Source organism: Chelonia mydas, chromosome 2, assembly GCF_015237465.2.
Source record: "Chelonia mydas isolate rCheMyd1 chromosome 2, rCheMyd1.pri.v2, whole genome shotgun sequence".
Lineage (NCBI taxonomy): Eukaryota > Metazoa > Chordata > Testudines > Cheloniidae > Chelonia > Chelonia mydas.
The window spans coordinates 7,687,513-7,701,022 of record NC_057850.1 but is presented as its reverse complement, the minus strand read 5'-3'; the positions used below and the strand labels follow the sequence as shown (position 1 = coordinate 7,701,022).

Genomic DNA, 13,510 nt, shown 5'->3' with positions numbered 1-13,510 from the left:
AGACGTGCACACAGCGACTACTGATCTCAGTGGGAGTTGCACGTTTGCATTGTAGAGGAGAAAGCATACCACTGGGTAGATATAAATCACCTGGGGGAAAGTACTATAGGCAGAAAGTTGAGAATAAGATTTCAGGGCTTGATCCAAGTCTCTATAAAGTCAATGGAAAGACTTTACATGACATCATTAGGAAATTGAATGGATCCTTGGTACAGAAAATTGGTTTAATTAATTCATTCTTCTATTTTCAAAACAGAGAACATTAAAAAAGGACATTTCTGTGGAGTGCGGGAAACTGAGTTTTCAGATGCCGTTATGCACTCATAGATACTTTTCAGAAGATTTGTTTTGTTCTGTTTTGTAAATGAAACAATTTTGTAAGGCTGCTAATACACTTCGGCACTTTTGATACCTAAAAGAAAATGAAATGAGTTTAACGTGTGGAAACCTACTCAAAAGCATTCATCACAACTTGGGGAGGAGGTCCTACTCTTTTTATTCTTTAATACATGCATCTGTATTAGCAGAGCAGAAACTCTACGGGCAGTGCTATTAAGGATTGAGATGCCTTAATTTAACGGCCAAATCCTGAGCATCTCAAACAGTTTTTAACCAAGGACCTGACCCTGCAACAGAGGCCTGAGCCTGTGCAGAGATCCACTTTAGTCGCTGGTTTCTGACCAAATCGTCCTTTTTGCACGGTCAGCGGGAATGGAGTGAAAACTGCATGATGAGCTCAGGATTTGGCCCAGAAGCCTATCAAATTTGCCTTTATAAGGACAGATGAGAGCTATTATGATTCTGTCTATCTATCTATCAGCCCCAAAGGGTTCATTTACAGTCTTATGTTAATTCTAGTATATTGCTGGAATAATGACAGATTCTTTTCTCCCCTTTTTGTTTTCAGTGCTAGCAGAAAATAATGGCATTAAATCACTCTCACACACATGTTCAAAACCACTACCATCCAGTGCAACCTCTGATCTCTCTTCTGTTGGACACTCTTAAGTCAGCTCACAGTGCCTGGGTATTTCAGGAGTCTCTAGCAGTAGATCATCATACAGACAATGAAAAAAAGCATGCCCTTTCCATTTGAAACCAAAGAGTTGGGGCGGGAAAAGCAGAGTGGTGCCTGAGCATGTTCTTTAGGGCAGGGAAAGCTGTATGGGGCGGGGAGTGTCTCTCTCTTGATGTCTGTCTAGCTATGGGAATTTAATCAGTGCTTGGTAAATAGCAATTAACATGTGTGTCCAGCTTCCATGGTCGTCCATACAGGCTTGTCTACACTGGGAAATTACATTGTGCTAGAACACACTCTGAGGAGTCAAGGTAGATGACGTGATGCTAAATGTGCCTTAGCACATAGCATAGACAGGGAATATCAGGTGTAACATTTTGTCAGCTAGTTGTGGTTAGCCCTAAGGTTGATGAATCCTGGTCACATGCCACGTGAGGAACATTGTGCATAGGAATATCGTGACCAGCTGGGACAATGCTAAACAGGACAGCGCTTGTCTACAGAGATTCTCAGCTGGTATAATAAGTGCAGCGCCACGGAAGTCACTGGAGCTACAATAGTTTACACGAGCTGATCCTAACTGTCTCATGTTCTGTTACCATAACTCCACAATGTACAAGGTCGTGCTCTTATATAGCATAATCTCCCAGTTTGGACAAGCCCTGGGAATTAGACACATGTACCTGGGTTGGAGAGAGGGGACATGACACAAGGTAAATAAGGTAACAAGTGACAATCAGAAACAAGCCATAGCAAGTAATAGGAGACATGCTCATTTTGGGAGCATAAAGCAAGGCAAAGTTGCCAGTTTATAGGAGATATATTTAAAGAGGACAGTCACTCTTTGTCTGATAACAGAACAGCTTTATATGGAAATTCAGAAAAAGTTGAATAATCTGATTTGTCTAATCAAAGCAAAAGAGCTTGTTGTTTTCTGCCCTACTGTTACCTAGGATCCCAGGACATTACACCTCTTCTTTCATGAACAGCTGCCATTTAACAGGCCCTTTTCCTAGGGAAATAACTTTTTAAGCACGGAAGAGCAACACAAAATTCTTTAGATTCCATGAGGATTTTTTCAGGACAACCAGCATCATGCTTTGCAAACACTATATGTTAAATTGGTCCACAATGCAAACACCCAGAGTACAAGGAATCTTTACTGAATGATTACGCAAACGTTACATACGTAATGGTGTGATGTTACAGAGGAAAAGCAAAAAACTGGGCAAGCAGCCTGCCCAGCTGGCAGGTTCCTCTAATGTCCAGAACTCCAGCTTTGCCAGGAGTACAAAAGATTTGAGATGAAAGGTCCTAATTAACATTTGCTACAGTAGCTTGCAATCCTAAGGGGCAGGGGAAAAAAAAAAAACTACAGAGCTAGCACTGCATGAAAAATGAGGCATACATAGGTAATATGGTGGGCTTGTCCTCACTGCTAAAAAAGATGCAATTTTTTAACTTGCGGATACTAACATGTATGAATTATCCCAAGGAAAAAAAACATAGTGAAGACCAGGCATTTTAGTTTTACTGTAAGTCAGCCCCTGGAAGAGGTATAGAGCTGTTAAAGACATGATTTACCAGGCAGTAAAACCGAAGTGCCTGGTCTTCTCTGTGGTTTTACCTCAGGGCAACTCATGCGTGTTAGCTACCCTGAGGTAAAAAATGCACCTTTTTTAGCAGCGAAGACAAGTCCTGTGCAAACTAGTGACTTCCACTGATTTACACACAAGGGAGAGAGGGTGAGAGAGATGTAGTTTAGGTGTCAAAACACAAACACGGTAGCCAAGAATTACTGGCCAGATCATCCAGCCAATTATCTGTCCACCACTTCACTGATTTTAATAGGATGTCCTGCATACACACAACAGGATGATCCCAACTACAATGACTCATTGTGTGACGTAAGCCAAGTCACTTGGGCTGTGATTTTCAAACGGGCCTTAATCCTTCCTACCACACAAGGGTATTAATCAAGGATTATTAAATGTTTTGAAGAGAACAAAATTACAGAAGTGCTAAGCATTGTGATTTGCATTTTATTTCTTTACGGTGATAACCTGTTGTGACAGAGAGCTGGGAAACAACAGCTGATCCAGCACTCTGGCCACTGCACCTCTGATTAGTTGCTCTGGAGTAGAACTGATTAAGAAGAACTGGGCCTAATTGATGGATTGGGCTGCACTTTGGAGTGCTAAAAGGCTAATTAGTCCTTTAGGCAGAAAGTAAAAAAGACAGGGGAAGGTGGGGAAGGAGAGAGAGGGAAGCTTTCAGAGTCACAGCCCAGAGGGATGTCCCAGGAGGAAGATCCTTTCTGTGTCACCCCTCCTTGGCTAAGGGAGTTAAGGACTGTATGAAACTGTAAACAGAGAACTGCACTCCTCTGTGAAAGTGGTGGGGAAAACACTGCAAAATAAACCACATAAGGTGCTGACCTGAATAAGGTCTCCAACTATTTGTAACTTCAAAAGAGACCAGAATGAGACCCTACCCTGTCACACCTCTGCCTAAGGTCACCTGCTGTCTATGATCAACCCATGTTAATGGACAGCAAAATCTTCTATGTGAAATTACATAAGTGAAAGTGAATTCCATACTTAATGGCACCTAAGTCAAAGTGCTCAGGGTGGTAGGTTTTTTCATATTTTTGTTGCACTGTGTTGAACAGTCACTGGTTTTAATAGGACAAAATCAGAGTCCCCACAATGGCCATTATTAATTGGTTTCACTGGGTAGGTATTTGTGTTAGGGCTGGTTGAAGAACAGGAGAAGGATTTTGCAAACACATTTAAAATTGCTTCTTGTTTGCAGGGTTTGAAATGGGTCCATTTTGTTTTCCAAAACATTTTTCATGACATTTCTTTAAACAAAATGATTACTATATTTTTATCAAAAAAATTTCCATAAAAAATGTCAGTAAAAATACAGTGTGAGACACTGTGAAAAATGGAACATAAAGTCAAAATGTTCCTTTTTTGAATAAAGGCCACTTGTCGATGAAAATGCTTTAGTGAGAAAAATTTCAACCAGTTCTAATTTGTACATAGTATGAATCAAGTCTTGCGTCATTCTTTAGGGTCTGTGACTGTGAGGTGCTGAGAATCCTTAACTCAAAGAGCGCTTCACAGGACACATCCTGTTTTGCTCTGTGCTGGATTGGGGACTTAGCTCTCATTGATAGATATGGGAGTTCTTCCAAAGTAAAACTTAAAATGACAGTGTTTGGTCATATCGAAATGTGTGTAAATCCACATGCAAAATCAGGTCTATAGAGTATGTAAAATATGTGCTCTCCCAATTTATAAATTAAGGTAAGTGGATCAGGTTGATGTAATGAGGTGCAATTTGTAGCTCCCTGAGCCATCAAGACCTGGGGGTATTAATCCCCAATAGAAGGCAGACAGCATCCACATCTCTACGCTATCCAAGGGTTTCTCATGGGAGATGGCCGCTCTGATTTCCGCAAAGGGTAACAGAAAAGATCCCTGCCAAGGTGTTGTGCCAAAGAGTGAACCAAGCCAGCACTTTTTAGAAATCTCGCTATTGACTCCTTGAAGATCAAAGTGGAGTACACATTATAACCACCATGAAATGCCACAACCTGCTGCTTGCTGGATTTGCCTTCATCAAGGGCCCTGTGCCGGAGTTTATACCAGCAGAAGTGGGTGTCAAGTAGTGTACTAATATTAACATGACTTTAGTCCCAGACAAAGCAGTGATTTGCACTGCTTTGTAAATGACAGATGCCCTTAAGATGTGGTTTGGAAATATTTAAACCTCCATAAAACCTATGCAAATTGCAGAATTATATCATAGTGTCAATAGCTTATCATTTATGCAAAATTCATTTTACATGCATTATCAAGCTCAGAATATTTTGCAAGTCCATTCAAACTTATAATTATGCCAAAATAAATAAAAAATAAAATCTCAGAGACCCAAATGTATAATCTATCTACTCCTATAACTCAGTGGATTTATCCAAAGGTGTCAACTCTTCCCAGTCAGAGGAAAATATCAAGACACTGTGTCCGATTGATTTAAAAAAAGGGTGTGTATGTTTGCTTGTTATTTTGGAAAGGCTGAATTTTGCCTCCAAAGTAAAATCCATGATATTTATGATTTGTCTTTCCCTTGCAGTGGTTGATTTGATTTACTTAACCTATTCGTAACATGCTATCCCACACTCTACCCTTATAAGATAGAGTGTGACGCCTACCAGCAGAAATAAACCAACAACTCAGCTGCTTGTACATTTATGGCCCTATCAGCTCAATCCCAGGACTTCTGGGAGTTCAGAGCACAGCAGTGCAGCTTCCTGATAACAATTTCAGATGAACTGGGCTGCATATTCACCGCAGCAGAGAATTCTACTGGTGGCAAAAAAAAAAAAAAAAACCATCATAAAAAGAAGAGACCCTCGTCCACGCAGCTAGTTTCTTGTACAAAATTAGTTGGCTCATTAGCTGCAACTACACCAACCCAGTCACATTAAGAAGATCAAATACAGAACAGCAGACACATCTTTAGGCATTAGTAAACGTATAAGTCTGTAATCACCCATTACTCTTTTCTTTACAAAACACAGGCATTGTCTTCCTAACACCATTAGCATTATAAAAAGAATGTGCAACCAATAAGGTAAGAGACAGAAACTCAGAGACAAAGACTTCTAAACACTGAGCCATAAAACAGGAAGACTCATACATTCCTTGCACCCCCTACCACTATAGGTGAAATGAGAAGAACAGAGAAGATTAAACAAAACTCTGCCTGCCTCTTGAGAGAAACGCTATTACAATGCATGGTACTGTTTAAGTACTCCTTTTCTTTTTGCGAATACAGACTAACATGGCATGCTACTCTGAAACCTATAATAAAGCTGTTAGTCATAATCGTGTTGAGAAGAAGGCAGAGTAAACTGGCTCCAAAGTATACACTTTTCGTTCAACAGATTCTGGGTTATGCCTTCAAAATAAAATGAAAAATGCGTGCCTCATCTGAAATAGATAAATAGCAACTTCAGAAAGACTTGGATGCCACTGTGCACAACTTTTGCAGAAGTGGTGCCCTGCACTGACACATAACTCCATGTCTTACCCCAGGAACGGTTAGACATGAAAGAGCCAAGTGAGGATTCTGCAGTGCACAGAGAACCAACGAATGCTTAAATATATCCATCAATATAATTGTCTCCTCTGATATTTAGGAAGTGTTACCAACTGAATGGATATGAATATGTAGACCCCATTCTGTTGTACAAAGGTTACCAGAAATGTTAAGTCCAGGTATTCAGGGACCATTCCCAGGATGCATTCATTTTTCAGATGTCCCAACTGAGCTACAGGACAGTTTAGTTAATGATCCAGCTGTCTGATTTTCCAACTTCTCTCGTTCTATTGTATTTGACAGCAGACTCCATTCAGTCTCCAGGGGACTCTTCACAACAAAGAAATTTCTGTGCCACGAAGTGATCAGTCACGGAATATACATGAAGAGTATTCCAAAGGGACCTGAAGAGGCTTGCAGAGGACAGGAGTGATGGCTCTTTCTGGTGGATCCCAGGATGGTGTGTAAACTCTATTAAGCATGCTACATGTTAAATCCTATGACTCTGCAAATGAAGCGTCACTCTTTTGAAAAGACATCAGCCTTCAAGTCAAGATGGAATTACCCAGCTACAGGAAATGATGCTGGCCAAACAAGGCTGGTTCCAGGGGACAGAAGAGGCTGGTGCAGGGTGCTCCCCCAACCCCCAAAACAAATAATCTCAGTGATCCCACATTTACATCAATACAAACACATTTCCCTTCCATAGAGTCATTTATTAAGACTGGGGGGAAATGACAATGCTGCATTCAAACAAATATCAGCCCAGCTCAAGGACTACATTTATTGACCCACCGGGACATTTTCTCTCTCCCTCAATGTAACAAGAAGATGAACCAACTACCACATTTCTCCTGTTTCCTGGGCAGGCCTGTATGCTCTAGGCTGACAGATACCAGGTGTGTGAATTCTCTAAACTATTCAAGCCTCCAAATCAGGCTGCATTACTGAATTTCCTTTCCTCAGCCTTATTATTCTTAGTCCGAGATGTCCAGACTTCAGGATGTGGTGAAGCGCAATTTCAGCATCAACCAAAATCTAAAACCCACGCAACTCAGACTCAGCAACAGGAGAAGGCGGACGGGTGGCAAATGTGATAATAAGACATGGAAGAAAAACAGGGGTGAAGAAACTTCTCATCTTCATGTCACACAGCTTCCTTTCCCTGCCAGCAGGTCTTGCTGTGAAAGTTATACACCGTTGATCTGTACACCTTTAGGTACGACAAAGAGGTAGCTGGAGCTGGCGAATAAAGCATAGAGTGAGTTCCTGTGTTTCCTGTGCTGTAGTCTTGGACTGATTGTGTGGATGTACCAGTCTGTGGTTCTCTTGCTCTTTTCAGGAACCAGGTTGCGGGTATATATGTGCTCTACTTGAGGAATGAGTGTTGGTGGCAAAATGGCCCGATGGGAGGGGTGGAGGGTGGGATGGGCAATCGTTATAATCCTAGTAAAATGCTTTCAGAATAATCTGACGCTCAGCTGTGAGAAATGTGATGAAGCTGCAAACAGTGAACTTACTTGTAATGTTTGATGTAGGATGGCTTACTTAAGGAATTGGCTTTTGCACTGTTTCGGGATACCAAAGACATTGTTTATGTATATGGGAGAGGAAAGCATCTCCTTTTTCCTGATGGGCATGAGAACAGCAGTATTTTTTCTGTCATGGGTTAAAAAAATGCAACGTGCACATTATTTCAATCATCCTGACTTCCTCTTGCAACACACATAGCAGATTCCAGAGATGGGCAGATGTGTGTTCACCCAAATCATGTGCTAATGAGAATGATATTGCCAGCTATGTCAGTGATGTCTCCTTCAAATCTGCTCGATGTAGGGCTAGATTCTCCTCGCACAAATATCAATTATACATTGACTTCTTGGAGTTATTCCTGATTTACACCAGTGTATGTGAGAGGAGAAACCAGCCCATACAGTGTACAAAATATCCTTTGACAGAGAATGACGGGTAAATTTTGAGGTGATGAGTACTGTAGAGTGGCTTAATGTGTGTGTACTTTTGTATAGGTAAATGTTGCTCTGACAATTGCACCAGTGTAACTTACTTCTCAAGGTGTCAACTCCTTGACTCTGTCCTTGGATGGTTTGAGTGGAGAATGTTTCTGCTACCATTCGCTCCACTGGAGTGAGGACAAGGGACTGTGGTGGCCCTCCTCCAGCTGCAGCTCTCTGATGTTCCCCAAGTTTTTTCCTCACTACCCCACGGAGATCTCGCCATTTGTGTTTCAGATCCCCCATGTCCCGCCTGCAGTACCCCAGAACATTGACAGCTTGTAGGATCTTATTCCACACTCTGTGCTTCTTGGCTGGGGTCCCCCTTAAAGCCCCAAAAAGTAGCTGGTAGTGTTTGGTGACCTTTTGCACCAGCACTTCAGTCTCCTGTGGACTAAAATTGGGTTTCCTTGTCTTGGTCCGTGAGTGTTGTCCTTGACGTGGCATTCCAGCAGTACAGTGTGTGAACATAGTAACATTCCCATGAGCAGCAGGGTCAGCAGTAGAAGCAACCAACTGAGCAGCAATCGCAGACTCTGGTGTGGAACTTCTCTTGCATGTCAACATGTTGAGGTTGGTTCCTAGAAAGGTACCAAATGCTGGGTATTTATATGCTATTTAATAAGGTAGCGTGTAAATTCCAAATGAGGATTTGCACACCTACCTTATATTGTTTAATAAAATAGCAGTGTTTCCCACACCCACATCTGAATCCTGTTTGAAAATGTAAACTCCCGCCCACTTGCTGATCCAGGGCTGTGCAAGCCTGTCAGAGTTTCTCTCAGAGTTACATATGTAAATTGACATCTCAGCTAACACATGGGAAAAGTCCCGTGCCATTGAAATTGCTGTCTGCATAACTACCTACAGGAATTAACTTCATTTCCTTCATGAGAGCTTGTGTCAATTATACAAAGGAGCAACCTCTCACAGGTGATCATTCACTCACTACCAATGCTGGAGTAAAACAGGACTGTTAGTGGGGATCCAGTATAGATTTATGGATCATATCCTGCAACGTGGCAGGGAGGCAGACTAGATGATCCAGGATCTATATGTATTTGAAACCATTCGGGGCTGCTACTGCCCTGGACTGAAAAGATTCTTGTGCCTGATGCAATGATAATCTGTGTCACTATTTTTTAATGAATCCGGCCCATTGGTATTGTGATTCTCAGTTACACGTTCATTTAACCACTAAAACAGGGGAAACTACTGCTACTGGGAACACCGATCACAATCCTTAGGGATGGTGATATATGAACAGAAAATACAAAATGGCAGAGATGCAGCCTCTAGGATTCTACATTTTTCCTCCTTCATTCATTCCGCCCATCCCTTGCATGGCAACAAACTTCCTTCCCTTTAAGAAGGGCTGTGGTTATGTTGCCTCAGAAGCTAGCTAACTTGGCAGCTAGGTGAGCTACAGAAGGTTCCTTGAAAGAACGCAGGCTTCCTCCTCGAGGTGAACACAAACTGCCTTTCTATTGCTCCCAGCAAGACCAGGGCAGGCACAAGTGAGTGTGAGATCTGATCTTGTATCATGGACACAAGAGTCTGTTTTGCTGGCCAGCCTGATTCTCCTCATTTAAATAAAAAAAAATACTTAGTGGGGGAGTGACAGTTGCAGAACTTTCATCTCATATGTATAACAGGTGGAAATTAAACCCCTGGATGTGATGAGAACTCCCCCTGATCATCATCAATGTTGAATTTTCACTGTGGGCGTTTCAATTCCCTTTACCTTCTGATTCCTCTCGTTTGTGTGCAACATAAACCTCAAAGGATAAACAGTGGGAACTTGCAGCAGCTGAGTAGGGGGATATCTTGACTGGCTGATTGACTGAAAAGCTACTCAGAAAGAAAGAAAAAGGTTAACAGTGCTACTGGAAAAAGAACGCCTCCTATATAAAAGCATGATGCTGGTTTAAAGACAAAAAGGTCCTACTTTCTACAGCTTTCCGTTTTCTCCCAGGCAAGTTAATATTGGGGCCACATAGGTAATGGCTTAAAAATAAATCTAGCCGTAAGGAAATTTGTGACAAGGGTCATGAAACTAACTGATGTGTGTTGTCATGTCCCTCAAGGCATTAACATCTGATACGCCTCCTGAAGCCCAAGCAGATTCAGAAGTTATCTGTGCACAAAAAGAGCTGCCAAACAAGCACAAGATCAAAAATGAATTGTTGCAGACGTCATCTTGATTTTGCTCTCTGTCTGTGAATGAACAGTCTGTGTGATGGCACTTGTATATTTCTGTTTGGATGGACATGTCTGCAGCTTAACGGATGCTTGCCAAAGACTGTGTGCTAGGCGAGGAAACAGTGTGATCAACAGTCAAACTGGAAGTATTTCTCCTTTTGTGATTTCCCTCTTAGGGTCTGGTCCAACTCCCACTGACTTCTATGAGACCTGCAAGTGTTCAGCATCTCTGCCAATCAGGCTTATTTTATATTTAGGTCGCTAAACATGGATTTAAGAGTCTAACTTAGGCGCTCAGGTTCTTAGGAAATTTTGGCAATTGTTTAAGGCACTGGATAGTTCATTTTATCTCATACACACTGTAAAACAAGAGGGAGAGAAACACAGCTGACCCTTCCTTCCTTTAGCTGTACCCGGAGATGGTCATGAAGGAGCTGAGGGGACAGGACATTTTAAAAGATGTGGATCTCCTATATTTTGCCTCCATTTCTTCCCCCTACTCCCACTGGTCCCTACTCCCTGTCAATGATGCTCTTGATGTTGGAGAAAAAACAGTCAATGGCTAAGCATTTCCTCTGTTCCCCTGCCTTCCACCAAAGCACAAGCATGCTGTCTCACTATGGTCCAAAACCCTGCCGGCGGGGGAGCAAGGAGGGGGTCAGGCTCTAGACGTATGTTTGGACTGTGTGCGTGTCAGAATATTATGGCTGAAGCTTTATTAAGCAGAATCAAGCTATACAATTTTCTGCAGCTACACTAATTGTTCATTCCAATTCCAGAAGAAGATTAACAATTTCTTCCCATTCTAGTTATGGCTAAGTCTTCCCCTCCCTATATCCAACAGCCAATGGATTGTTCTTCCTGTGAAATCTATTTTTATGCTACCACCACCAGTAACTATCCCAAATATCAGAGGACAGCTTTTCAAACCCAAGGAGATTTCCATGTACAAAATCCCCTCTAGTACAAGACGAATGGTCTCAGTGGCAACTCAGTTGTCTTAAGCAGCCATGGAATTGGGATCATTTTGGCCCCTTAAACTCTTTTGTAGGTGAGTTGCCACCTCAGATCTGAATGGCAAAATCAGATAATAAAGGACATACCTTAACACTAATGGTGATACCTACCTATTGTGTCTCCTTGTTCATAAACCATAGAGGCCAGGTCTTTAATGATCTGGTTGACGTCCAACATGTCACTCTGAAAAGGTGAAAGGTCACAGTTAATGATCAACAGATACATCAAACCCCAAAAGAGTTGCCCCATTTCTCAAGCTTGGAAACCTGTATTTTTTCTTCTGCAAAGAACAGTGATGACCAAATATTCTCACTATACCTTAAAAGGGCCCTTAAACAACACCATAATTTGTTGCACTTCAGTTATCAAACTTTGCACTTGAACCAATTGAGTTGCCTTGTAAAAGGAGGAAATCAAAAAATTAGACTACACAGCTGCTTAGAATAACTGTGCAGCACCAAAGAACAAAAACCAGCCCTCCCCTTTTTCTAAGGAGCTGTGTTTGAGGGATACAGTTCATTTAGGACCGCTGATTCTTATGTACTAACTCCAGTTCTCTCAGCGTTGCGTGTTTGTGATGAAATACCATTACTAAGTGAATGGAGAGCTGATAGAAAGACTGTCAGATTTTGAAATCTCTTTATCTTTAGGTCAGTTAGAGCAAAGCTACGTGATGAAAGGATCTGTTTACACCTCTTCAAAGTGTGAAAACATTAACTAGCTAAAGCAACAGTAACTCTTTGAATTAAAAAACAGCAACTGCAATATTGTTTCTAAATTAGAGCCTGTAACAGCCTAGCATGTAAGAACATTTACAATCAAATCTTGGCTTCATGTAACTCTGGCTCTAATAAGAATGATGAATCTGTAAATGGGATAATACTGAATGCAATACAGAAAAGGCTTCTATTAGCATACCAGAAAAGGACACTCTGACATAACTTGTTGCTATGACTTGATTTTTTATAGCGCCTTTCATGCAGAAAGATCCGACTTTGCTTCCCTATTTATCTTAGGACACAAAAACATTATGCTGCGTGTGAGTGAAGGCTGCTCAATGATAACAGAACTAGCACAAAATTTTAATACAGGTGCCACCATAATACAGCACTTCTGATACATAGATAAATCTGGGGAGGGGGGAAATTAATCAATTCGTGCCAAATACAATGCATAGCACCAGAGCGAGAGCAAACCCTTACTCCTACGTGAAGTGTCACTGGACCATTAATGTCCACAGGGAGCAGACAAACTTTCAGGGCATGATCCACGTATGGTAACCACTTTTGGCAGTATTAACTTTCCTTTGGTCCGCAGAGAGGTGTTTTCAGAGCTGGTGCATATATGCAAGGCAAATAGGAGATCAACCCTAGTTGACTGTAAATCCAAGGGAGTTCACATGTTCTTGGGGAGGAGCGTCCTGTTGATTCTACTGGGGCACTGAGGGGAAAAAACTCACATACGTATTCCCGACAACACATGTGAGAACGCTCTCATGGAGAAGTGTAGTTTCTCTCTCCCCTCAGACTCATCCCACACATTTTCTCATAGGAGATGATTTCCTCCCCTAACTTTTAAAATCTCTTGTAAGAGACTCCCTCACACAGTTAACGGAACAGTGGCCTATTGACCTACTTTAAGCCGGCTTGGAGCAGAATCCGGGGGGCAAAGGAGTCTAAATGTCCCCAACCTGAAGGTTAGACAACTAAATTATCCCCTTTGATTAATTTATAAATGGTTCCAAGAGTATCTACATTCATTTTTGAGGTTTATTATGTAATTGTGAGCAGAACAGTACTTAATTATATAATGCAGTCAAATCTTATTAATTTGTAATGAAGCCTGGGAGAACCACTGCGAATGACTGAATATGGCAAATTTCCGAGCAAGTGAACAAATACAAGAAACAAAAGCTAAAAAAACAAAGGATAGGGTAATGCAGCACAAAATGCACTGTGCTCGCTTCCTTGTCAAGTGCAGTCTAGCTTTAATTATGTATGAGAATATGCATAACTAGTAAATGTTCCACAGAATATTTCATAAAAGTAATGAAGTTTAAGTAACACGAGATCACACTCTGTAACACTATGGTAGTAAAGCATTGCCAAGAAGGCAGGTTCCACTGTAGAAATTGTGTGGCAGTTTGAAG

The 13,510-nt window shown here is 41.5% G+C and overlaps 1 protein-coding gene across 14 annotated transcripts in view; it reads right to left on the bottom strand.

Annotated features, from left to right (window-relative positions):
• Positions 1–13,510, bottom strand: part of TSNARE1 (t-SNARE domain containing 1) — a 684,473-nt gene that overhangs the window by 205,597 nt on the left and 465,366 nt on the right. For 12 of the 14 annotated variants that reach the window (XM_037891908.2, XM_037891914.2, XM_037891916.2 and 9 more), the window contains one exon: positions 11,472–11,544. In XM_037891908.2, coding sequence (XP_037747836.1) covers positions 11,472–11,544 — 73 coding nt within the window. Of the gene's footprint in view, positions 1–8,195; positions 8,724–11,471; positions 11,545–13,510 lie in introns of all 14 variants that reach the window. The other 2 variants (XM_043539016.1, XM_043539015.1) reach the window with 1 other exon arrangement.